Below are 25948 nucleotides of genomic sequence, written 5' to 3'. Positions count from 1 at the left end.
TGCTGCTCATTTTTTTTCACAAAGGTACTGTAGTAAAAGAAAAAAGAAAAATTCAGGTACCAAGTCCTTTGGACAAGTAGGACAAGCTTATATTATTTATTATATACCACATGGATATTCTCAGTTACTCTGTTTAAGGGAGATCTACTGGGGAAGTGAGGTGTTTGGAATTCTATATATTTACAGAAATATGTATAAAATTATGTTTCTAACGATCTCAATAAAAATCAAGCATCAGGAGTCTGTATTTTTGCTTGCAGGTCCAAGCCTTCTTTATCTGGCACTTGGCTCAAAGCTGTCTTCACTTTGCTATGGTTATAGCTGTGGTGCCTGTTCAGATCACAGTTAATGTCTTTCTGACTACTTTGCTTATCCCACTTTTTCCCTCTTTACCATGCAGACCTAAAAACTAGTTACAGCTGAAAATTCTTCCGAGTCCTGTGTGGTTTTGTTTTGAATGGTTTCACATCCTTGTTTTTGTAGTTGACCACAATTACTTCAGTGTTGTCAGCCAAAATTGTTTTAATAAGAAGCTTTTTTCTTTCAGCTCTAAATACTCAAACTTTAATGAAAATAAAAAAGAATCATTTGGGGCAGGGATAATATTTTCCCTTTTCATGGTAGAGTGAGATCAATAAGCCAGGTTTATTTTGTTCTCTTTTCTTTCTGAATCTGAATTATAAAGCAATGGCCACTGTGGTCTTGGTAGACCAAAAAATAAGTTCAAGACCACATGCACAAGTGGGTTGTCAGTTAGCCAACCACACAAAAGGATTATTACTTAGTTTGTCCTGTGTTGCCCCACTGCCACCTCTTTCTTTGTGGGGTGGTGGTGCTGAGATGCCCTGCCAGCTTCTGAGACACTTGTAGAAACTTACCATTTTTGAGACTTCCATTCTCCTAATCTGGATTTTATCATTGACAAAAGCTATTTAACTTGTGCTGTCATCAATAGGAGCATTGCCATATAGCTGATCTGAATGTCTAGAAACACCTAAGGTCATTTGGGATTAATAAGTTAGGTGTCCAACTACATAAGCCTTTGAAAGGGAATAGTCTGGTAAGCATCCTCAGAAAATGCCTAATACATACTGACAACAAGCACAGCCTTTTAAATTAAAAAATACAGCTACAAAAGGAGAGACTGCCCAGCTGCTATATGACTGATTTTGAACATTAGCCTGGGGCTATGATATACTGCCCTTCCTGCTTATGTTGAAAGTGCACCCAAAAATATACTGGACCAAGTAAGAAAGATCTTGACCCTCTAGGTGGTTGGTAAGAGCAAGAGTTGCAGATGTGTACTCTTCTCTCATCTATCAGTTTTTGCATACAATGACTGGATTTTTTTTTATTTTCTTTTCACAAACTGGATGTTTGTGAAGATTTTTGAGCTATATGTGGAAAAAAAAAGTAAAGCTTCTAATTTATATGTTCACTGGCTGAGCCTTGAAGCAGTTGGAATACCTTTCTGCAATAACTTGTGTAGTGAAGCCCCCCATTCAGAAAAGGTTTCAGCTTTCTTATTAGCCTTTTTGAATTTGTCACTTTTAATGAAGAAATTGTTGTTCTTAATATTAAAGTCGTCTTAAAATGCATGGTCAGTTACCTATGTTGGAGATGGAAAGTCATGGCATAGAAAAGATTGGTAAGGAGGGGGAAAGACTTGTTTAGCAGAGGACACAGAGGCTAGTGAAAATCAAACATTGAAATTATAGGTTTGCAGGGTGAATCTTGAATCCATTTGCCTTAAGCATCAGGTTGCTTGCAATTCCAAACATTTTATCTATGCAAATTTCTCAAAGTGATGTCAGACTCTGACAACCCTTCTATACATATAGAGCAGTTTTAATATCTGTATTTAGAAGAGTAATATTATCTTGTTAGTTGAGATCTGGCTTGACATAAAATCAATAGTAAAGATATTGCCAAGCTTGGCTTATCTGAAACCCTGCTGCAATGATCCATCTTCTGCTAGATCTACAACGGGCTTTGTTCCTGATTCCATTAAGAAAATTAAGTTGGCTCTGACTAGCCCCTGTTTGGATACTGGGACCCAGCGAAGAGGGTATGATTATTTATAGTATTAGAAATCTTGCTGCAGTTGTATCTTGAGGTGGAGGATTTCTCTGAGGGGGATTCCTTGATGATGACAAGACCTAAGTATTCTGGGTGATGGAAAGCTATTTGTCATTTTTTTTTGCAGTCTCTGGATGTTTTAAAACTTTTCCAAAGGTAGTATAAACAGAGTAAAATTTCAGTACTAGAGATCTTTCAGTGTAGAACTGGAATGTTTCATGGAACCTTAGGGCTCTGACTCATAGCTGCTGCCAGTTCACACAAGTAGTGGTTTAAGGTTTCCTGAACTCAGGGGTGCAATAACATTGGTGCTACAGTGGTGTCTCGGCGGAGCTGGAGCTTAGTGGCCGTAGTAGAACAATGCCTCAGTGCTTAAAAGGACTAGTGTGCTTAAGAAGTAGATTCAAAAGATTTAGAAAGTGACCTTATCTTCAATGGCTTGTTGAATCAGTTTGTTTAAGGCCCGTTGATTTTTGTGGCCAAGTGGATGCAATGGTGTGATGAACAAAGCTTTGTCGTGGAGCAGAAATGATACGGTTCTGGGTCAGTGCTGAATGCTCTTGGATGTTGTGCCAGAGCATGGCAGGGGGGATATATTTTTGTGTCTCAGTGCTGAGTATTCCTAAAGAATGCAAAATGGAAAAAAAAAAAAAAAAAAAGTCATTCTTTTGCTGGGTAGTAGAGATAATGCAGTTGTGGTTCAGGACTGGAAGTTTCTGAAGCTGAATTAAATTATATTGAACTAACGAATATGATATGATGGGACAGGAAACAGGAAAAACCAGGGTCACCTTGATAAGAGGAGCTCAACTTCAGTTGAGTTTAGGGTATCTGTGGGTTTTTGTGTGTGTGTACAAGAGTGATAGTGGAACATAAGTGGTGGCCATAGAAGGGGGAGTAAGGAATTCTCCCCAGAAGAAGGGTGGACAGCTGGTTGTGGTGGAATGACTGAGTAATGTGACTAAGCAGTTACAAGCAAAAGTGAAGAAGGTGAAAAACAATTCAAGTTGCTTTAATTTTTTGTGCAAGTTGTCAATTAGATGGTCTGCAATTTTCACATTGTGTCCAGAAGACATCTGGTTGTTGTCATCCAGAAGTTGCTTTCTAATCTGTTTCTGGTGCGGAGTGAGGGCAGATGATCATTCCATGGCAGCTGAAAGCATTTCCTAAATGAAAAAATAATATCAGGAGCAGAGCAACATACTTAGCAACATATCTTGACACTGCGGGGGGAACTCCTTCCAGCTACTGGTGCCGCCTCCTCACCCTGCTGGCACTGACTTAGTGACAGTCATCCAGGGTGCCAGCAGCGACATCAGCAACATGTGGGTTATAGATAAATGTGTCTGTCCGGTACTCTTTTCAGAAGAGAGCTCACAGCAGGGATTCCTCTGTTCCTATCCTTTTACAACCCCTTTACAAAAGTGTTTTAAATGTGTTTTATTTTCCTGCTACCATGAAGTGGAAGGGCAGGGTGGTTTTCTTTGTTGTTTTATTGTTTTTTTATTTTATTTTATTTTATTTTATTATTTTTTATTGTTTGTTTTGTTTGTTTCCTTGTGTGTTTAAAAAAATTTGTTAGGAATCTTGTGGTTTTATTTTATTTATTTATTTATTTTATTGACACCTGGGTACCCTGACTCCTGTCAAACTGATTTGAGTGAGGTACTTTCAAAGTTCCTATTAGGTGTCTCTGTCTAGCTTTCAATGTCTAACAACTATCCTTACAATTAGAGCATGTGGCACAATCTTTTTCTTAACTGCCACAAGGGCATTACAGTTGAGAAACCTTTGCTGTCTAGGAGTTACAACATTTGTTCTGTGAGGAAATGCAAATTGCAACAGTAGAATTTGAGGCAAGGATAACTAAATATGAGCTTCTTACGCTGAGTATCAATTGTTTTAAATGAACTCCTGTTTGTTTATTGATCCTTTCCCATCTGAATACCATTGCTTGTATTTGGTACAGCATAGAATATATGCTAGATACTCCATGGACTCCAGCATGCTCTGTGTACATCTGATAGCTCTTTGTTGTATTCTAGGATGAAATGGAAATCCGTGATGGCCCAGGTTGGCCGTATAGAAAGACCTTTTAAAATCACCTTGCTGTATTCAAACTGTGGAGCACAAGAGGTTGGACTGCTGGCAGTAGGCTCCTTGAAACTCAGAAACTGCTTTCATGGTATGTTGCAATGCAGTCAGGTTTGTGTGATCAGAGTTGGTGTGATCAGATTGGTGTGATCAGAGTCGGTCAGATAGGACATATGTGAAAACAGAATCACCTCTAGAGTTTCTGGCAGTGCTTACCTCTCAAGAGTTATATTTGCACGTGTTTTGTGTGTGTACACACGTGTACATGTGCTCAGAAGGAAGGGCTGAAGTGCAGAATTGTAGAACTGCTTTTCAGGTTTGCTTTATATTATATTTGTGTGAGAAAGTAACAGGGCTCATGCTGCATCCTGCAACAGGGATGGAGAAAATATCTGCCTAGATTATTTTAGTATTTACTATTTTTCTTCTTTAAATAGCATTTGTAATATTATCCTGTATCACTTAAGGCTTTTCCATACTGGGGCTTCATCTTCCAAATTTATAAAGAAAAGAAACATTGATCTTGCCGTCTGTGGGGTCTGTTTGCTACTGCCTGGCTGAGAATTTCTGTCCAAAATGAAAGTAATTAGAATGTAATTATTTTCTCCAAAGTACTGAGTGCTCAGCTCAGAAACACTCAGTTTTACTTGGCATTTTCAATTCTGTTGCCAGTGCCATGCAAATGATCCTCAGTACCTGTGCAGAACCCTGCTAATGTCATTTAGGCTTCTTGGAAGTCTGTTGGTGCAGGCAGCTTGCAGGTTGGAGACATAATCATCTCCACTTCCTGGTTTTCATCCATTAATATAATGCTACTGCTTCTGTTTTGCAGACACAGTAGAAATATCTTTGAATCTGAATGTAAAATCTAAAAAGCTTCAGTTGTTACAGGAGAATACTGGTTTCACAGAACAGTTTCATTATGTATCATGAGATTGGTTTTGAGTATAAGAGCGATTTAATTTTACTGCAGTCAATCTTTTGATTTAACAAATAGTAAATTTTAATGTAATGTTTTTGACAGTCATGGAGTTTTTGAGGGGATGCATACAGCCTGAAGCACTATGCTTAACCTTCAAACAATCCCTAAATAAAATGACACATACCCAGCACAACACAGTGACATGAGGAAATACTGTTTCAGGTCTCTTTCTCTATACCTTCTGGGATTGGTTTCTCTTAAGTTTCACATTATTTCCAGAGCAGTAACAATCCTGGTGGAACTTCTGCGCAGAGCTCTGCTAAACAGGAGCAGGCGCAGAAGAGACCTGCACACAACAACTGATATGTGCGCACACATCCACAGGACAGGCTGGCTACACTGAGTCATGATTTCAGGAAGTATCAGACTTAAAAATTGTATTTAAACCTGTTGCTGGGTACCTGTGCAGTCAGTTAAATACTCCTAGATTGTAGCTGACTTGGCTAGTTAAGGTGCATGAATAAAGGTCCTATCCACTGAGCCAGACTGCTGGGCTGGATGCCACAAAGCCAGTGCAGAAGTGTGCCAGCAGCACAAGTATTAGTTAACTGTGACTCTCAAAAGGGTATAACAATGTGTCCATCAGGACCGGAGCTAAGTGGGTATCACTGCCTCCAGCAGCAGAGTGTCATGCAGCCTGCTAAAGCTGTCAGACAGATGCACAGTCACGTGTGCAGAACCGAGGAACATACCATAGTAGGAAACTGCAGGATCCTTAGTAAAAATAAAATAAAAAATTGACTATCTGAAGATAGCACAAACAGCAGAAGACAATGTGTGCATGAAAGAAAAAAGAACAATGAATTTGGTCTACAGGAAAGCCAAGACAATCTGGGAATCTCATGCTGGATAGAAACCTGCATGGTAAAAAGTACAGGTAAGTATCATTTATCACCCAGAGGACACTTCCTGAGCTCATACATGTGAAGGCTGATACACATGAAGGAGCATATACATTCTGCCAGCTCATCTCTGAGTTTCATTTTCCTTTTTCCTTTAGATAAAGAAAACCAAGATCTTTCTCTGTATGACAAAGGTTCAGCTTTCCCTTGCCTTCATGGAGGCTGTGTTAGCCACCTACAGATCTGTGAATTCATCAGTGATTGCCCTGCCAAAGAAGTGGAAGGAGTGAGGTGTGGTGAGTATGTGGCGTGGCACTTCATGGTAACCTTCATCCCCTTAGAACAAACAATTTAGAACAATATGTTAAATTGATTCTGTCTCTACCTTAATTCAGTACTTTGCCTCCTCAAATAATTTAGCCTATTTTCATTAATTTGATGTTAGAATTCTATTTTTTTTTTTAATTACTCCATATTGGATAATTTTTATTTATTTATTTAATATTGCAGTAACTAGTTCAGCGACCTGCCTTTCATATGTGTAAATCTTATATAAACATCTGCAGCTGGGTGAGAAATTCTTTATGGGCTCGAGGTCTGAACCTCCCTTTGAGGAAACCTCCCCAATCAGGAAGGCACTGATCATTATTCTCATGCCAATCACCGACACAATCAGTCATAAATCTGTCCCTCCAAGATCCCCATTCAGAGCTCATCTTGCATATCACTACAAAGAAATCCCCTGACTAAGTATAAGTACATGCGATGCTAAGAAACATCATTTAGCTTTTTTGCAAGTATGGTGGCAGAGATCTAGAATAATCTGTTGATTGGCCAACTTTCACTGAACACAGAAACCCTTGTAATGTCTGCAATTTCATATGCAGCAGGGTCTTTAAATATTTATGGAGTGATTTGCCATTCTAGATTGCAGGAGCTGCTGTTTTCCATAGTACCTAGAGCAGGACAGAGCTGTGAAGTGTCAAATATCTCCAGTAACAAAAAGTGTTGACATCCTGATGGTGTCTGTGGAAATGAGACCTATTAATATTTTAACATTGAAAAACACTGTGGCATAAATGGGGTAGCTTAGAGATCCGTAATGAATTTTGACTTTTGCTACAGTTTGTCTTTTACCATAATCAGGTTTCTCCTATTTTCCTACTTTTTCTTGTTCTCCATTGTAGATAGTCTCCCAGAGGGCTCACATTGCTCTTTTGAAGAGGGTCCATGTAGCTGGACGCTGAACGAAACTGCAGCATCTCCTTGGGCTATCATGGGCTTTACTGAAATGGTTCAAGGTCATTCATTTGTAGGGTCTACCTTGCAAACCACTGAAGGTAGGTTCCTCATAGTTCGGTCTCAGTATGCCCGCGTGTGTGTGCATGTGTACAACAGTCTTGAACTTAGGTGTTTCTTTGATTAGTTTAAAATTTTTGGCACCACCCCTTCCTGAATCAAGTTTAACATTGGTATTATTTAGACTAATTTTAAATGTGGCTAAAATTAATTTTTGATCATTTGGAACTTAATATGAAACGTTCTGCAGCAAAGTTAATATGAATCTGTAGGAGTCTAGGATTTATCTTCACCTTTAAAAAATTTACGTGAATTTACTCTTCTCTATATATACCTCTTCTCTCTATTCTCTTATGAGCTATGCAATTGCAGTGTACTTCAGCAGCAACATGATAGCTGCTGCATCACAAAGTAAAAATTGACCGACAGAACTAAGCAACTTGTAGAAACACAAATCTTCTGGAGACTCTTGTCAGATTCTGGCAGTGGGTTAGAAGGAGCATCACATGTAAATCTATCCCAGGACCAAGTGATAATACATATTCTGTGCTGTAGAATACCACAGGGAAAAAAAAAAATAAAAATCTCAGAACCATCAGTTTGGTAAATAAGGATGGAGGCCAGACTCTCACATGTTCAGGTTTGAAGTCACAAATGTTCAGCATAGCTGAGTTTTTGGTTCACAGTTCCCTGTCAAAGTGAAGGGCATCCATGATTGTCCCATTTGTCTCTTGAGGGCTTGTTTAAACTGTTCCTACGAACAAAGACCGCAACTAGGTAGGTAGTTCCAGTGCACAGTTTGTCTCAGCAAGAGTCATTGATGCAAATGGTGTAAGAATTAGGGTTGATTAAAGAGCATAGTGTAGATTGCTGAGGATCCTTGTATGGGAATATACTTGAATGGTTTTTGAGGTTTATGCACTCCTGTTCCAGGGAAGGGTTTGGGAAGTTTACTTTTGTACTGCTGAAATCCACAATGAATGTTCATTGTATCTCATTGTAATAAATATGCTCTCAAGACATGTTTCTACCATGCTCTCCTACTTACACAGTGCTTCAGCACAATGATGTTAGTTTTACAAGAGGGTTTTATGTTGTCTTTTTATAAAGCAAAACATTGTCTTTTTTTCTTTTTTTTTTTCTAATTCACTTTACTGTTCAAAGGACACTTCCTCTACCTGCGAGCAGAGAGCAATCACACAAGTGGTATGGCCAAGGCTTACAGTACCAGTTTACCAGCAAGTATTGCCACTGAAGATTACCAGGTATATTGCTCTGTCTAAATGCTTTTGTGTAGGTAATCCTCAGGCTGCACACTGTTTGTGTAATATGCCTGTGCCTCTGCCCAATGCATAAAACAATGGAAAGCAGAAGAGCAGACTCTGCCTAGCTCACTACTTGTAGAATGACAGAAAAGAGACACGAGGGGCATTCCCTGTAAGTAAAAGCAGGAGTGCCAAATCAACTCCTAGATATGAAAAACTCCCTTGCTTAGTTGTACTGACCATTCCTCTGAAGTGAACCCAGCACCTGAATTGTGTGGGGTGTCCCTGGTATATAGGAGAGGGAGTTTGCTATCTGCGTGTGTTGAGCCATTCAGTATACGTGCTGATGAGACTTCTCTTTTTAAATTCTGTACCACTTTGCTAGGAATTAACAAACTTGACAGCTTCCCTGAGAACAGGAGCATGAAGTTTGCAGGGCATTAGACCTTCCAGGAATAGATGGGGCTAATAAACTTCTGTTCACGTTCTTCAGAAATTTCAGAACATGAAGGCAACCTGGCATGTATAAAATCACGTATCCTGCCTTCAGCCCAGATCCCTACAAAGTATAAGGGGAGATTCAAGATGCTGTAATTAAAAATATTAAATAATACTGAACTCATAACACTTAGGAAAATTAAGTTGCAAGTTTGAGTTGGAGTCCGGCCCTGCTAGGGGAAAACAGAAAGCTTTGATGCCTCCTAATTAGAGCTGGCAACAGAAAAACAGTGCAGGTGCCAAAAATGTAGCTTCAGCATTTATATTTGTTTATAAATCCAGGTCATTTGCTGGGTAGTTCCAACAAAATAAAATGTGCTTGGAGCTAGGTTTACACAACCAGGAACAGTTACTGTTGGTTATGGGTGTCATACAGGAGATCCAGAATCATCCTTTCTTTCATTGACAAAGATTTGAATGCGCATTTCAGGAGCAAGGAACTTCCCTTGGTTGTGTACATGCATGTGCTCCCTTTCTTGCTGGTGTTCTCAGCAGTTGAGTGCTCACAGCAGCAGTGGAAATGGCATCTCTTATCTGCGGCAAAATGGCAGTGCTGCCTTACAGAAACAGAGTTCTGCTTCAAAATACTCTTTGATCTGGTAACCAAGTTGCTTACCTGCCATATGGGTGCTATGGTTCAGATGGTGTCTGTGGCTTGGAGAAAGTATATAGACTGGAGTTTTTTGTCTGTGGAGGCAGCCTAATTGCTCATTTCCTGAGCATTTGAGGCAGGGCCTCTCTCCCTTTACAGTGGTTTTGTGCCATGTAGTGCCTGGGTATGGATTGAGCCACATCAGTGCAACACATTAGGATGGATGGTTAAAATGGATACCTTAAAAGATGTGAACTGTGTCAATACCTTTGACAGGAAACTTTAGGCTGGTGGGAATACTGAGGAGAAATGTGCTTAGGATTGCTTTCCTGCAATAACCCAGCTCTAGAAGGAGTATTTAATGATAAAGCATTTATTGAGTTTAAGCCTGTGTTCCTCTGCTCTACTGCCTGTTGCTCCTGAAGGAAGTAACAGTCACCCAGATGGTGTCTGAGGCCATTAATATAGACATTAGTATCTGCTGAACAGCTGCCCAATAGGAATGTCAGTCAGGGTCTCCACTAAGAAAATTCTGTACCAGGAACAGTGATGAGTCACACAAAAGCATTGGGGGCCTTACTGTGTGTTATTAAACAGTTTGACTCAGGATCAAAAGTTTGGTGTCTCAGATCCCTAAGGAGGGGAGTAATAAATACCGCTTCCTTCTTATCAGAGGATATCATACTTTTTCTGTTCTTCCTCTATTACAGATCCAGTTCTCAGTGCATGTTTTTGGCAGCTACAACGGTACTGTCTCCTTCTCTGTCAGTGAAGAGATAAATGGAGCTCCAATAACCTTGCCAATGTGGGAAAGAGCAGGGAGCTGGAGTGATCACTGGTTTCTAGTCACTTTACCAATGCCAGTGCTTCAAAATCGGTAAGAACACCAGCAGCAGCACCCAGGGATATCCCTACAGGTTTAGTAAATTATTAGTGTCTTAATTGAGAGGCATGACTTTAATTCTTGCCTTCTTCTAGGACCATTTCTAATGACAAAATTAGAGGAGTACGGCAATTTTGCTTGCTGAGGAAGTCTTCTGTCATATTTACATATCTTCACAGACACATACAGTTTAGGCCAGCACTTCCATGCATTCTCAAATTATGTTTAGGTTGTGCTTTCTCAGATTGATAGAATACACAGTTGTGCAGGCTAAGTGCACCCAGTAGGGAAACAGGTAAACTAGCAAAAACTGCACTCTGTACTCCTACAGTAAAAGCAACCACATGACTGTGGTAAAATCAGTTCAGCCAGTACAGCTGTCTAGTCTTGGGACTGTATCAGTGCAGCCTACGAAACGGAGATCGTTCATTGCTACATCACTTATGAAACAACCTCAGCAAAAGACTGTGGCCCAAATCAGACTTCCACAAGAGTGTGTATCACAATTTTGGATGTAAAAATATAGCACAACATCAAATGAAGTCAAATATTGAAGATTTCAAGAATTTCTACCCAATTGATTTTTAATCATGTATTTCTTCTCCATTTCATGCCAGTCAATTTCAAGCTATGAAATAATGTTGGCAGCAGGTTATTTTTCACAATACAAATGATTTTTAAATTGCTGCAATCTGTTTTTTGCATCTTCCTCAAGAAAGCCTGTCTCACATGACACTTTAGACCCAAAAAAAATAAATAATCAGTCTCAAAGTGTATGCAGTGAATACTATAAATGGAAAAAGATCTACCTAATATTGGCAATAAAATAGTGTCTCAAAACTTCATGGATTAGAAGGTATAAAAGGATTGCTTGTAACTTCAAATGTTTCCCACATCTTTTTGTAAAAGGCTAAAAATTTGGGTCTGGGAGTGATAACAATTCAGATCCAAGCAGCAGTAAAGTGGAGAGAGGGTGGGAGAATGTTGTTCTACCCTTTTGCTATTTTAATTTCATTATTACCTTTGGTCTCAACATTACCAAGTGTTCACCATATGCACCTTTGTCATGAATTATTCCATCAGAATAGGGTAGGTCTGCAAGCTGGCAGTGTAATTAATATTATTGTCTGGCAGTCTGGAGCCTGTGGGTAAGCATATGTTTAGTTCTGTGTATTTAAAGTTTGACCAGTGAATTTGTCCAGAATAGCTTTTTTCCTCAGGCTTTTTCATCTGGACCTAACCAGAGCAGAGTCTTAAGGGCTCTTCAGAGTTGTTAAAGAGCTTCTGCCTCCTCTGATAAATGGCCTCTTACGTTTGTTTGCAAAGACTGATTTCTGTATCAGCCCTCAGTTCTAAAGGGAAACAGATCTTCTCTTGCTATCCCTTCCATCCTGCCACAGGTTTTAGGGAGCACTAGCCAGAACTCCATGAGAATAAAATGAAATTCAAATACTGCTATGTTTGAAAGAGTTGAGCACTCAGACAAAATGAAAGAGTTAGGTCATGTGTTCATGTATTATGACAGTCTGTTTCAAATAGTTAAATCTTGTTTCACCTTATGTAACCTTCTTGTATGCCATTTTCAAGCAAATTTAAGAAGTGGGTAATTTACCATGTGACACAAAAGTGGTAGTTGCTATGGGTAGGGCTGGAACAGTTCAATCTAGCAAGCAGGCCTGTGCTACCTGAGCTAACGAGGTGAGTGAAAACCATAATAAGTTGTAATTTAGTGCTCTGATCTCTAACAGAAATAGAATCCTAGAATCATTCCAGTTGTAAAAGACCTCTAGGATCATCTAGTCCAACCTTTAAGCTAGTACTGACAAGTCCACCACCAAACCATGCTACTAAGTTCTACATTCTTTGCTGGAAAGTTTTGCAGCTATTTGACCCAAGCAAGGAAACCCTGGTCTTTGTACTCCCAGGACACCTGGTTGCATCCCAAGCCTCTTGGATTGTTCTTGCCATGCTGCTATTGCCCTGTCTCACCTTCTGTTAGCCCTCAGTCAGCACTCTTCCTTGTTTTTGTACACTTGGTCTCTCTTCCTTCTCCCCCAAGCTCTCATCTGTGAACATGTTTTACCTGTCTCACACTTCCAGTCCTAATCTGTCTCTGACTTCCTCCCTGGTTCTTGCTTCACTCTCTTCCGGCAGGTGCTATGTCTCTATGTGGCTTTATACAAAGCCTGACTCCACTCCCTGCTCTTCTGCTTCCTACTTTGCCTAGTCATCTCTTGTACTCTTTTATTTAGATGACCCCAAACTTACAGTCAAGGTTTATTCCCAGTCTTTCTGCTCCCATGGGCTACTTGTTTTTGTCTGAAGAACTCAGGCCCAAATCCCTTGCACATTATGTTCAAACTCCTCTGCTGTCATATTCCCAGGGAGCTCTCCAACTTCTCCAAGACTCCACCTTGTTCACTCTGTAAATCAGTTCAGTCAAGTTCTTTCTTCTGTTTGCCCAGATTCAGCAAAACAATGAATGGTTATGGGAGAAAATGCTGGGGGACAGCCAGTAGCAAACTGGAAGAAGAGAAGCCTTGACAAGTAGGAGAAGGAGCTCATGGAGGAGGATATCTACATAGTTTTCAGCAGCAGATTCCCCATACTAGTTTATTTCTTAGGAAAGAAAGAAGACAAAATAAACAATTTGCTGATCAGTCTCCCAGCTGGGCACCTAGCTACTTGAAAAACTGTTTCTGGTGATCAATCGGCATATTCACTCACTTGGTTCACATACAAAGGGAAAAAAGCTGCTATCAGAAGAAAATCAGGCAGGTAGAAGACTAGAAGCAGATAGCTGTAAAGGGTAATATGTTAGAGAAGCAAAATGAATTCAATGAAAAGGAACACTGGAAACCCCTCTGGCTAATGCAGCACAGAGTTCAAAAGGCAAATTCTTCCCCTTTTTCTGAAGTTACAAGGAAGGGGATGCATAAAGAACCTAGAACTTATGAGATGTCTGTTTTTATGCACTGGGGGATGAGGGTCATTCCCTAGGCTCCCGCTTGTACTCAGCTAGAGTGGAAGTCTGTCATGTAGCACAGTGCCCCTCTCTTGTTCCAAGTCTGTGGACTGGATGCACTGGCTTGAGCTGACCAAAGCGATGCTGATACGGGTGTCTTAAGTAAGGAGTAGGTTGTGGTACTATAATTTTGGATCCTAGAAGTGCCCTAATCCTTGGTTCAAGGTGCTGTGACTTTCTCTTCCATCAAATGTTCTGGGACTGTGCAAGGTCTGAAAATGCAGAAATATTGCTAAACCTGCTAATAAAACAGGCTTATGTAGGAAGGTGATCCAGTGGTAGGTACTTCTAAGGGGGTAGTCATCCAAGGTACCCTTGATTTGCTGCACCAACACTTATTTCCAGAGGGTTCAGATTCTGGAGGTATTAATGCTTTCATTTAAGCACAAGGAGATATTCCTGAGTTGAGATAAAAGCAGCTTATCCCTAAAGATTTTGATTCAACTGTGCAACATCATATTAACTGTGGATGTTAATATGTGGGATGTGCATGTGACTGAGCACCGGCACAGGTTTCCCAGAGAGGCTGTGGAGCCTTCCTCTTTGGAGATCTTTGGAATTCATCTGGGCATGATCCTGGGCAACCAGCTCCAGATGGCTGTGCTTTTGAGTAGGGGGGTTAGACCAGATGGCCTCCACAGGTAGATGCCAACCTCAACCATTCTGTGATTCTGCGACATGGCCCAACGTTGGGCTGGTGGGTGGAATATGCATGCATGCTCTATTGCCACTAATTTGGAACAAAGATGTACCTAGGCTGCAAGATTAAAGTGTTAGGCAGGTCAACGACTGATCTCTCATAAATCACAATTGAGCTTTGGTAGTGACAGCAGTAGAGGTCCGCTCCATATGCTTTTAATAAGTTGTAAATGGACTGGACATCAGACATCTGTTTATTTCTGAAGTTTAATGAAAAACAATTTAGTCCTATCTGCTAGAAGGTGATTTTTTAGCCCATTTTCTTTTCTCCTTTTGAATTCAGAATGTGGCAATGCACATGGGGCTTGACAGACTTCCTAGATAAGTAGCTAACACCTGGTCATGGTGGGAAAAGTGATATAGCCCAGAATGCAAACACTTCAGTGAGTTGTGGCTGAAATTTATAATGGCTTGATCTTCAGCTGAAATAAATTTGTCACTTTGTTGTTATGCTGAGTTATATTGTCCAAGGCTGATGCCTAAGATTTCTGTCTATTTGGATATTGTTGTTCTGTTCAGTTTTTATTTTGACAGTCTGCTTGGGGACAGTAAGAAGGAGATTTTTTTTTCATTTCCTTTTGCATGTGCCAAATTCTGTTACCATGATTGAATAAGAATGGTTGTACACTTATAAATATTAGTGAGATATGGTAGCTTGTGTTTCTACGTGTGTGTGCAGATAGCAGAAGAAGTAGGGTTCTCATATTTGTTCCACATGAAATGTGGCATTATATGAATATTGGTTGGTCCTTACTAGCTGTTGGTATGTGGATAAGATACTATCTAGCAAGCCTTTTTGGCTGCTCAATGGGTCTTGTCTGAAGGAAACACTCTAAACTGTGATTATCATGATTGGTTGATAAGGGAACATTATATATGTGTGTGTGTATATATATATGTATGTATATATATATATATACAAAAACAAACAAAGAAAAAAAAACACCTTCTGTCTTCTCTAAAACTTCTGTCTTACTGAAAAGGTTTAAGCTGCAACTCCTGGCAACTTGGGGCTGGAATTCCCAGGCTGACATCGCTATCGACAATATTACATTTGGACTGGACTGCTTCAATGACGGTAAGTCACGCGTTACGGAATCCCTTAAAGAATTTGGGTGGTGTAATCAGCATGCCACTGATCCAGGAGACATTTGTTCTGTTTCACCCACGGAGTGCACATGGTTCATTTGTGTTAGCTTTTACAGTAGAATGACATCTTATCTCAGATCTACTGAAGATTGAAAGTAGAGGTGATTTTACAGTATGTTCATCCCCTAGCGTTCTTTCTTTTCTCTAATCTGGGATATCCTATATCACATAGTAGAGACCTGCCTGCGTGCCTTGGCAATAAACACTTGACTTATGCCTGAGCTTTAAGTGGAAGAATTACATCACATTGTTCTTCAGCAGTCCTCTATGACCCACACACCCTGACAATTGATAGCACAAGTGAATTTGTTGAAAACAAATGGGAAAGCCACTATATTTAAAGAGACAAAAGGAGGAAAATGGAGGAATAAAGTGTCTCTCTGACAGTAAAGTTCAGGTTGTTGAAACAAGTCTATTTTACTCTGCAAGAAGGTGCATCAAATGTCACTGCCAGATAAATAATAGATGCATTCCTTTGCTTCGTTACTGCTAATGTGACTGATCACAATGTATTCCACTGAAGATGGAGCCAGTGCTCAACTCCAGAACATGTTAGCAAAAGAGCTGAATTTTCTTAGCAGCCGAGTGGAGTGAGGTTGGATACTTGAACCATCTGGAAATATTAGAAACTGCCCTCTTTTTGTCCATGGAGAAAAGACCCATATGGTCTGTAGTAAAATAACAAAAGAATATGAAACACTTAAATTGTGACTTCTGTTGCAGACAAAATGTCCTGTGCTACCCTTCACATGTCACCACATCCATTATGTCAGCAATGAGGGCAGGAACATATCCCTGAAGAGACTGGCTGTAGCCTAATGTACCATGTGGGAAGGCTTATGTTAAAACTGGCATGTGTTAAAAGTTCTTCATTATCAAAAGCCCCTTTAACTTCCCACCTTTGTCCGATTTGGTGTCATCTACTCTGTCCCTTTGCTCTGTGGGGACTGAGGACACCCTTGTATAAAATGCTGAGCATGCACATTTTCATTTGAAATTAAGAGGCAGAGATGCTCATTTAGGGTAAAGTCATCTGTCCACTCCAGCTACTTAACACCCCTGGCTCCCAAACACTTTGGGACCTTCACACTAACACTTTCTTTTGAAATCTGAGGAAATCTTTTGAGGAAACTGAAGAGAGTGATTCCAGATGCTCTTGAGCCAGCTGCCATGCATCCAGATGTTGTAGCTTACTGCTCTCCTAACAGCAAATACAGGTAGCAGTGTACCTGCGGAGATTTTGCTGTCTCTGGCGTAGGGACATAGTATTTGGCAAAGAGGTGGGGTATAAATGCTACTGCAACAGTTTTATCAGAGCTTGTCCATTAGACAACACCCCCACCACCACCCCCACACCCCAGTTACTCCTCAATTTCAAATGCTATAAATCACACCAATGTCCAGGAGTGGCAGCCTCTTACCCTATCTGAAGGTGTGACCCAGTTATGTGACTCATGCAGAAGACAGACATCATGAAGGAAATGTTTCTCGGAAGCCTTGTATTTGCCATTGTTCCTTGAATCCTCTTTGCAAATCGACGTTTTCTCGCCTCTAAAATCAACTCCCTCGCATTTGTCTTCTCATGACTTTAATTCAGTTAGGTTGCGGAGAAGCCCAGCAGCTCTGCTGTGCTTTAAGTAATGAAATTATTTCTCCCTAGCAAGGAGAGGTTTCAGATGTCAGAGATGGAGCCAATTAAGATCCAGGCAGTGAATTCTTTGCATGAGGGCAACAGGAAGGACATATGACAGGAAGGAAGAATATGCCGTTTGCTAGCATGTAAATATTAATTTCTTCATCTATTTCAATCCTGTAGTTCAATTGTTCTTCAAGACCTAGTGCAGACCTTGAAAGCCTTGCTTGTATGCATGCAAGCCAGGAAAGAAGGTGGGGTCTTCGGTATCCCTCAACACCAGGAGGGAAGTATTGGTAATATTTAGGAGGGGAAAAAAACACACAGTAGTGAGAGCAGCTCACGAAATATCAATAAGGACTTAAAACCAAACATCCAATTTTTTTGGATGGCAGATACTTGGTGGGGACAGGTGCTTTCCCTGTGAGAAAGGCAAAATGAAACCACCTTCTGATTAATAAAATCACCCTGTGTAAGACAGCGTGACAAACCAGGTGACATGAGTCTGATATACTGTGAGAACTTTTAGGGAACAAACAGAAAGATTTTATCCTTTTAGCTAGCCAGTGCTAAATATGGGGTTCTAAGGAAGACAGTCTAAACATGAAAATGTGAGCTGGCATAGTGAATAGAATGCATCTGCATCATTGCTGTTCTCCTCAGTGCTTATGTGGTCACTGCTTTTACTGTTACATTTTAGTGCTCTGAGCATGGTATTGTTCCAGTTAATATCACAGCTCTGTGGTCTGTCAAAGTGCACTCTACTGCCCTGGCCTAGGGGTTACATTTCATTCTGCACGTCATTTACTCTTTCAAAGAAGGCTGTTTTTAATGTGACAGGACTGTCCAAAGAGAGCTTTGTATGGCATATCTCTAGTTTTTAACTTTGGAATCCCCAATCCAGCAAACCTGCCCTTTTTGGCCTGCCTGTCTCATTGCTTGAGGTGAATGGAGGTGAGTGGTTCAAGCTACTCAGCACTACCTCATTTGATTTATTCAGTCAGGTGTTGACTAGAAATACAGTTGGATCAGCCAAAAGGCTGGGGAATGGGGAGGCTGTTGGAGCTTCCTCATTCTCTTTTCCACTCCAGGACAAGCTGGAGAGACTTCCAGGATTACTCCACCTGTATCTGTGAGGTGGGATCTCTGAAGAGATCATGCACAATTTGGGGATACTGCAAGGCACCTCGTATTAATTCCTGCCCCCAAAACACTACATCTTTTTTTTTTTTTTTTTTTTTCCCCCATTACAGTCCCAGAGACAGAGAAGAGCTACTTGCTTTAGCTCTGTGCCTGCAGAAGTTTCCCCTTCTCCTTTACACTTCCTTCTGTCCCTCCATGGTTTGTGAGTCAACAGCATGAGCTAAGTCCTGGAGTAATGGAGTTGTGTGTTCTTCCTATTTTTCTGATATAAGCACACCTTAACATAAAGAATTTTTGTTCCTTTCTGTTCACCTAAAGGTCAATAATTTGTCTGTCAGAGGAGCAAGTAGAAGCTAAAACAGACTAGAGCACAAGCTTCTGGATTCCAGGCCTACAATATATTTGTAGAAAAATGCCACCTTACAAATTCATGTCTGGCAGCACATAAAGGATCATCCTCGTAAGAGTTAACAGCTCTTGTGGACAGGCTGATGCTCAGCCTGTCAAGCAGCTTGTGTACTGAAAACAGAGGAGACAGAAGCTTTCTTCCAGCATGTGAGGGTTTGAGACTGTTTGGAAAAGGAGGAAAGATTGTTTGTTTGGAAACAAAGCATTGCCTCAGGATATTCAGTTGGGATGCTGAAAAAAAATCCATGCAGACACAGACCGGGTCTGTATTTTGGGGACTGATTTACATTCCATCACTCTGGCAAACATAACCAGACTTCTTGTATGTCTCTAACTATCTAAAACTGTTTTGACCTATGGGATTCATAATTCAGTTCAGGCCTTGAGAGACCAAGCATATTTTCTGGCTATGCATTGTCTTTTTCATTTGGTTTTCCTTCTTGCCTTTGATCCAGATCATTTGTTTTGGGTTAATTTCATTTTTCACTTGCTTGACAACTCCATCCATTGAAGTTCTGTATCTCAGTATGAACAGAGTGTGTCAGTACAAAGCTCCCTTTTACTTCCATCCATCAATGTGCATTCAGTCAGACCTAGGGGAAATATTCACAGGAGTACAAACACAGCAAGGTCACCATGCTTCAATTAGTTATTTGGCCTTTCTGACACAGCTAACAAGGGTGTTAATTATTGCTATTTAGAGTAGTGTCTTTGCAGCAGAGATAATTGTCCAGCTGGAACTGAATTCTCTTTTGAATAGAGCATCAAACAGCTGTTAGATTCTCACAACTGGAACAAATTGAAATATTTGTAATGTTTTTCAACTAATGAAAAATATTCAATATTAAATTAACTGAGGGCTCATAAAATGGAAGGAAGTCTCTCCTTTTTCTTATCACGATTTCCTAATCACAAAATAGATCTGCCTAAAAATGGGTAATTTAACTTTGGAAATAGGATGCCTGCAGAGTATAAAGCAAGTGTTCAGTTACTACTTTTTCCTGTTCTATTTGGTTATACATGATGTTCTCAATGCATTCAGATGCTTTGGTTCAGCAGCTACTTTGAAGTCCCTTCTCTCTGAGATAGAGCTGATTTTTGAAGGTCTATTTCACTGCTCATAAATGCTACCTTTTGCTCTGTTTTTTCAAAAAGATTTGTCCAAAGATTTATGGCTCCTGTCACTGATATACTGCTGTTTCTTAACTATGTCTTCTAGTGAGACATCATTTTATTTAGTATTTTATTCTATATGCAAGGTTGGGGGTTTCAAAGTTGTTTGGATATTGAAGAATGACCCATTAGGCTGGTTTGCCTACTATGACACTGTTAAGAAGTGAAAATGACTTGTTTTTTTGATATCACCGTCCTTTACACGTGCACTCATTTGGCTGTCCACAATTGTCATTTGCTCCTTTGACCTGCACAGCATCAGTACTTATCTGTTCTCCCACACCATGTTTTCCCAAAGTCTCTTGTAATTGCAGACAGTGCAGTTTGCTGGCCAAGGAGCTTATTTTGCAGGTAAGCCTCCATAGGATAACACGGGGAGTTTGTGTTCATGTTAAGTCCCACTGATTTCAGCACAGATAGAAGTAGCTAAGACAAAATACAGGCCCAAAAGAATGGAAAAAAATGCTGGGTGTTTTCTGTCAAAGGTATTCTTTACTTATTTTAACCAAATGGTTGCACTTCATTTGTTCATGTGGTTTTTAAATTTTCTCTCTCTCTTTTCTACCATCCTCCTGTCCCTCTCATCCATTCTACAAACTATTACAGGAAGACAAACAAATCATTTCAGTGGGAAGCGACAGTACCCACGGGAGATTAGTATCCCCGATGAGCATCTTCTGAACCCCCTGGAGGAGCCTTCCCTCCCAGGTAGATGATTCTGTAGTGAAAAACTGTCTCTTGGCTGTAAGAGGTGGGTCACTTTGCATCTCCCATATGTGATCAGCCTGAGTGTGCTCTGCCTGACCTATAGCAACAGAGCAATGAAGTATAATCCTTCCCAAAGTTGTGGAGACCACGTCAGGCAGTCTCTGCTTGCTATAGGACAGCACTTTCCTGAAGTGCAACTCCGCAGTCCTTAAATAACAAAATGTTTTAAAGGAAAACCAGAATCCTTAGGTAAAAAAGCTTTAAGAAAAAACAGAAGCTACATGATTCAAATTCAAAACACACAAAAGCCAGGCCAGGAGAAAAGGGTGTAGGACAGTTCAGGAAGGTGGGGATAGACAGAAGTCTACTGGGACTTAGTGAGCAGTGAAGCTGAACCTAATGGGTGGGATAATACAGGTGTAAAGATGAAGTTCCAGGGAGGGAAATAGGTGAAATAGATATGGAAATCCACTGAGGAGAGAAACTGGACGAAAAGCAAGGAGGACAGGGGATACTAGGGACCAGTTTACTGATAGCAGTCAAGTGCCACTCTGGAGGACAGATAACAGCTGCATGGGTGACTAGAGTTGTCTGAAGGAGGACCTGAGGAGAGGAGGCTGGGGTTGCCTGAGGAGCCAGGCATAGAGAAGAGGCAAGAGGAAGTGACAAGACAGGACATATTAAGTTTGGAACACAACCAGTAAGTATTCAGGAAAGCATATTCTAGCCCATAACCTTCAATGAAATGTAAGATTCCTGTGTTTTGAGGTTGTTTTACTGCCAACAAATAGCTGTGCTCACCTGAGATGTGACAATCTGTATTGCTGTCAGTTTCTTAGTTAGCTTATGTGGCAGAGATTTCTGTAGTGTAGCTAACATTCTTACCCCACCGATCCATCTGTGTGTTGGCAGGGTGACATCTGTTGAGGATAGTTTTTCTTGCCTTTTCCTTTAAATAAGATTAGACTTTTATTTTTAAAAGGCTTGTGATTTTTACTGCTCTTTTAATCATTCAGCTCTTAAACAGTTCCGTGTTGGTAAATCCTGTGCCACTTGATTCCGACCCTTGTGTGTGCAGCATATCATACAGTTTTAAAAACTTTTACTACCTTTCATCAATGGTCACTAGTTGCAATGGCAGATGTTTTTGACTTTAATTTCTGTGTATATGCTTCAGCCCTCACCTGGAAAGCTGAATAATACTTCCTTGTTTCATACGGGCGTTGAAAAGAAAAATTTGGTAATGCCTGTGAGGCACTTGGATAACCCCCCTCAGAATCCCCTCTGAACCCCACAGTGATGCATTTATCTGCAGTCCATGATTTATTAAGTATTTTGCAGGAAATAAGGTGTGAGAAAAAGAGTAGTGACCATAAACAGAGCATTATTTGTGCTGTGGCTAGAAAAAAGCTAGGATAATGTGGTAAAAGCATTTTGTGATCTTAAGGACAGTATCGCAGTGAATTGTATTATGAGGGAACTGCATTAAAGTTGAACAGTTAAATTTATCTATAGCATGTATCGTTTTTGAAGTCCTCAGCATTGCAAATGTAAATTTAAGTATCTCTTTTTGTATAATTACTGTCACAAGCATATGATCAAATTGACCTATTCAGTTTTAAAGCCCTGTACATAGCCAATAGTGCTGCAACATGATCTTTCTCACAATCACCTAGTTTTTATGTAAAAATCATTAATGTCCTTTGTGAATAACAATGATGTGAATTTTGTTATCAAAGAATCACAAAGAAAACACATCAACAGGAAAAGTTGCTTATTTGGATGGCACTTGACCTCTAGTTAGAGTTCTGTGAGTTATTGCACATGCCTGAGAAATACCGGGAAGCTCATACCTGCCCTAACTCTGGCTGTTCTGCTTACAGGGGACACATCTGTTGTTCTCTGGTGGTTCACAACATGTGGTGCTAGTGGTCCACACGGGCCAACTCAAGCTCAGTGTGACAATGCCTATAAGAACAGCAATGTGTCAGTGACGGTGGAGAAAGAGGGCAGGCTTCGAGGAGTGCAAGTCTGGAGAGTGCCAGCCACAAACCGATACAGGTACATATCCATGCTGAAGAGGTAGACATTTATCTACTTTGTGGTTGTGGAGTTTCAGCAAGCATAAGTGGGAGACCATGTGTATGAGGGGGTGAAGAGAACATCAACATAAAAAAGACATAGTTAGCTGAAAGGATCTGCGTCTGAGCTACTGTTGAAACAGTGACTTAAGGGAGATTAGAACAGGAGTGACTGTGGGCATGCAATTAAATAGAAGTGCTACCATCATTTCAGTCCCAAAGCCTTGGTGTTTTTGATTTGGCCATGCCAGCTCATGCTGTTTGCTTCTGAAATCTGTCTCCAGTGCTCTGGCTTAGAGTTGATCAATCCTCTCGAGCAGCTTCAGCTGTGTGAGTATCAAAAAAAGGATGGCCATGAGATGCTGCAGCAGGAGCCTGCTCTGGAGCAATGCCTGTTTGGGAGTGCAGGCTGGGGAGAGCTCACAGATGGAGCTGCTTTGGGGAATGAGAAGCGTAAGATTTGTCTCTTTAACTACACCCATTTCTTTCAGGATTTCTGCCTATGGAGCAGCTGGAGGGAAGGGAGCCAAAAACCACAATAAGAGGTCCCACGGGGTCTTCATCTCGGCCACCTTCCAGCTGGAGAAAGACGAGCTGCTGTACATCTTAGTGGGGCAGCAGGGGGAAGATGCCTGTCCTGGGGTGAGGGCTGCACAAGCACATGTGGGCAGACTTTGCAGATGAGATTCAGTGGGTGGCTTGGGGTTTGGCTGAACTGGTGATGAAAGGCAGAAATCCCAGGATCCAGCAATGAAATCCAGTCAGGACTGGGAAGAACCAATAAACCAAGTTAGAAAGAATCTCAAAACAAATATAAAGAACTCTGAAAAGAGAAACGACTCCAAAATGTACAAACAAATGCAAAGCCCACAGGAACTTTTCTTTAAGCTCCTGGTATTTAAATTCTTCATCAGTTTTCTTCTGCTTATTTTAAAAGGGGAGCTACTAGGCAAGAGTTGTGAGCTCCCTCTTATTTTTCTGCAGCCTGGATTTCTTTCTGTCTGCCAGGATTTCAGATAATTTTCTGTTGTTTATGGAAGCATCTACAAGTCCTAAACAACATTGCGGCTGCTCTAAGCTTAGAGACAAATATCTAAATCCAAAGCCTATCAAAACCAGTGGGAATCTTTCCGCTATCTACAGTAGCCCCTGAATTAAATGTATGTAATGGCAAAAGAAAACTACTCATGATGAACAGAAATTGATGACACAAATGGTTATACATGTGTCTGCTAACACCAGATTCGGTTATCAGTTAGGCTCAAAAGCTACATCTTCACCATGGATTCTTTGTTATTACCTCTTTCCAGAAATGTGATCTGCCAGCCCATGCCCAGGAACTCTTTTCCCAACAGATAGACTACTATGCAGATAGACTGTTTTCTCTTTTCCTCACAGATAGACTACTGTGCAGACAGTTTTCTCATTTCCTCTCAGATAGACTATGAAGTTTTGGGGATGTGTATGTTATTCTTGGAGGCATTCAAAGTTCCCATTAATCTTGCCCAGAGCATATGACGTCTTTCCCAGATACTGCAACTGATTCTAAAACCAATGTTTCTTCACCTTAGGTAGTACAATAATTACATCTATCTAAATAAAACATACATTTGTATATCTGAAGTTCCCTGATAAATCTAGATAGTGGACTATCTAGGCTTAAGTCATAGTCTTCAGAGATTCCTTTATTACCCTACATGTATATTTCGTGAATTGTTCCTGAAATGGCAAGGTGTATCCCAGTACAACCTCCCTTTGGAAGATGCTATTGGAAAGTTTTCCCATCTTGGCCCAACTTTGTTTCTGGCTTTGGAAATCCTGCTGAGTGTGTATGTTAGTAACTGATGTGCTTGTTCCTTTCTATGAAGAAGTTCTGCAGCTACAAACATTCACTATATCCTCAGATTTGCCCCAATTGTTTTTCCCTGGTCTCCAGCTATGCTGCCATCCTTAGTCCTCTTCTTTGAATGAGAGGACACAGGCAACAGTGGCCTGGCACCATGCTTCTGGCACCATGCTTCTGGCCTAGATATGTGACGTGATCTACAGACACGGGGATTTCACGTGCGCTAAGCTAACAGTTTCTGAAATCATTCAGAATTTATCATCTAACTGAAGTTGGGCAGATTTGCAGTCATTGCAACTCATGTAACTCAGTGTACACAAAAAAAATAATCTAAGGTGGCCAAAGGTTCTTCACTTTTTCAACCTTTTCAGTGTCATCTAGTACTTAGCAGGAATAAAAAGCTGGGACTCCAGATACCTCTTCCAAAATGTGTAATTGGTTCACTGTTAACTATATTCCTGTCACCTCTGTCTGCTTTATGCATTTGTGACCTTGAGAAATAGGTAACAAGTATAGAAATAAGGAAGATCTGAGAATTAATCCATAATTCAAATACGTTTTAATGTTTTTGGATATATGATGTTCTAAAAATGCGGGAAAAAATTATGTGATATCAATAATGAGTTAATTGCTGTAATACTTTCTAACTGTGGCGTTTCTATTTTTAATTGCATGTGTGGCGTAAGTTTGCAAGTCAGAGGTAACAGTTCCATCCCTCAGCCGTTGGTCCTTGTAGAAGAGCTCATCTTCCATACAGATAATATATATACTGATTTATGTGTGTTTGACTAGCATCACAAACAGTATTACTATACTGAGATAGATAAATCTCAAGAACTGGGCCTTGCTAATATATGAGTGTCTCTCTTGTTTCCTTTCAGGCCAATCCTCAAACCCAGAAGATCTGCTTAGGGGAGTCATCTCTCATTGAAGAAGAATATAAAAAAAGAAAAGACCTGAAGGACTGGGCTGGAGGAGGGGGTGGTGGAGGAGGAGCAACCTATGTCTTTAGAGTAAGTATTCCCTTTTTCCATCCAATCTGAGCAACGTCCAGCAGAGCAACTATCTTTCACTATCTATCGTGACATATGATACTCAGTTCTTAAAAGAAAGTGATGGAAAAGGAACGTCTTTTTCTCTTCCCCCTGTCCCCTCCACCTTTTACTGTGTCTCTCCCTGTCTTTTTGTCCTTTTAATTGAAATTCTTCATCCCTTTTCATATCCTTAATCATATTTGTCACTGTCACTAAGGAAACTGAACTGGTTCTTCAGTTCTTGACACCTCAGGTCCGGGAATCACACCAGGGTCCTATTTTAATACTGGCAGAAGTCCTCCAAAAAAAAGAAAAAAAAAATCACTAGTATTCAATTGGACAGTTACTATTGTACACAGAAACACTGTGTAAAGCATTTTTATAACGCAGTCAGGAAACGATCAGTAGTATTACCTTGGCATTTGGCCACTCTTCTTTGGGTTGCTTTCATGTTTTTTGATGACTTTGTGTAAGTTCACATATCCAAGGACATGAATTTTTTCTGATGTTTGATG

General features: G+C 40.4%; 1 protein-coding gene across 1 annotated transcript in view; it reads left to right on the top strand.

Annotated features, from left to right (window-relative positions):
* The window catches only part of LTK (leukocyte receptor tyrosine kinase), a gene marked incomplete at its 5' end in the record, with an annotated part of 92765 nt that overhangs the window by 47933 nt on the left and 18884 nt on the right, over nt 1-25948 (top strand). The window contains 10 exons of the mRNA XM_082761354.1: nt 4125-4264; nt 6156-6293; nt 7185-7337; nt 8461-8561; nt 10362-10528; nt 15242-15336; nt 20371-20472; nt 22356-22533; nt 23045-23195; nt 25281-25416. Coding sequence (XP_082617480.1) covers nt 4125-4264; nt 6156-6293; nt 7185-7337; nt 8461-8561; nt 10362-10528; nt 15242-15336; nt 20371-20472; nt 22356-22533; nt 23045-23195; nt 25281-25416 — 1361 coding nt within the window. The remainder of the gene's footprint in view (nt 1-4124; nt 4265-6155; nt 6294-7184; nt 7338-8460; nt 8562-10361; nt 10529-15241; nt 15337-20370; nt 20473-22355; nt 22534-23044; nt 23196-25280; nt 25417-25948) is intronic.

This window comes from Aythya marila, assembly GCF_965140915.1.
Source record: "Aythya marila genome assembly, chromosome: 5".
In the NCBI taxonomy this organism is placed as follows: Eukaryota; Metazoa; Chordata; class Aves; order Anseriformes; family Anatidae; genus Aythya; species Aythya marila.
The sequence above is the reverse complement of the archived record's forward strand: the minus strand, read 5'-3'. Positions and strand labels throughout refer to the sequence as shown.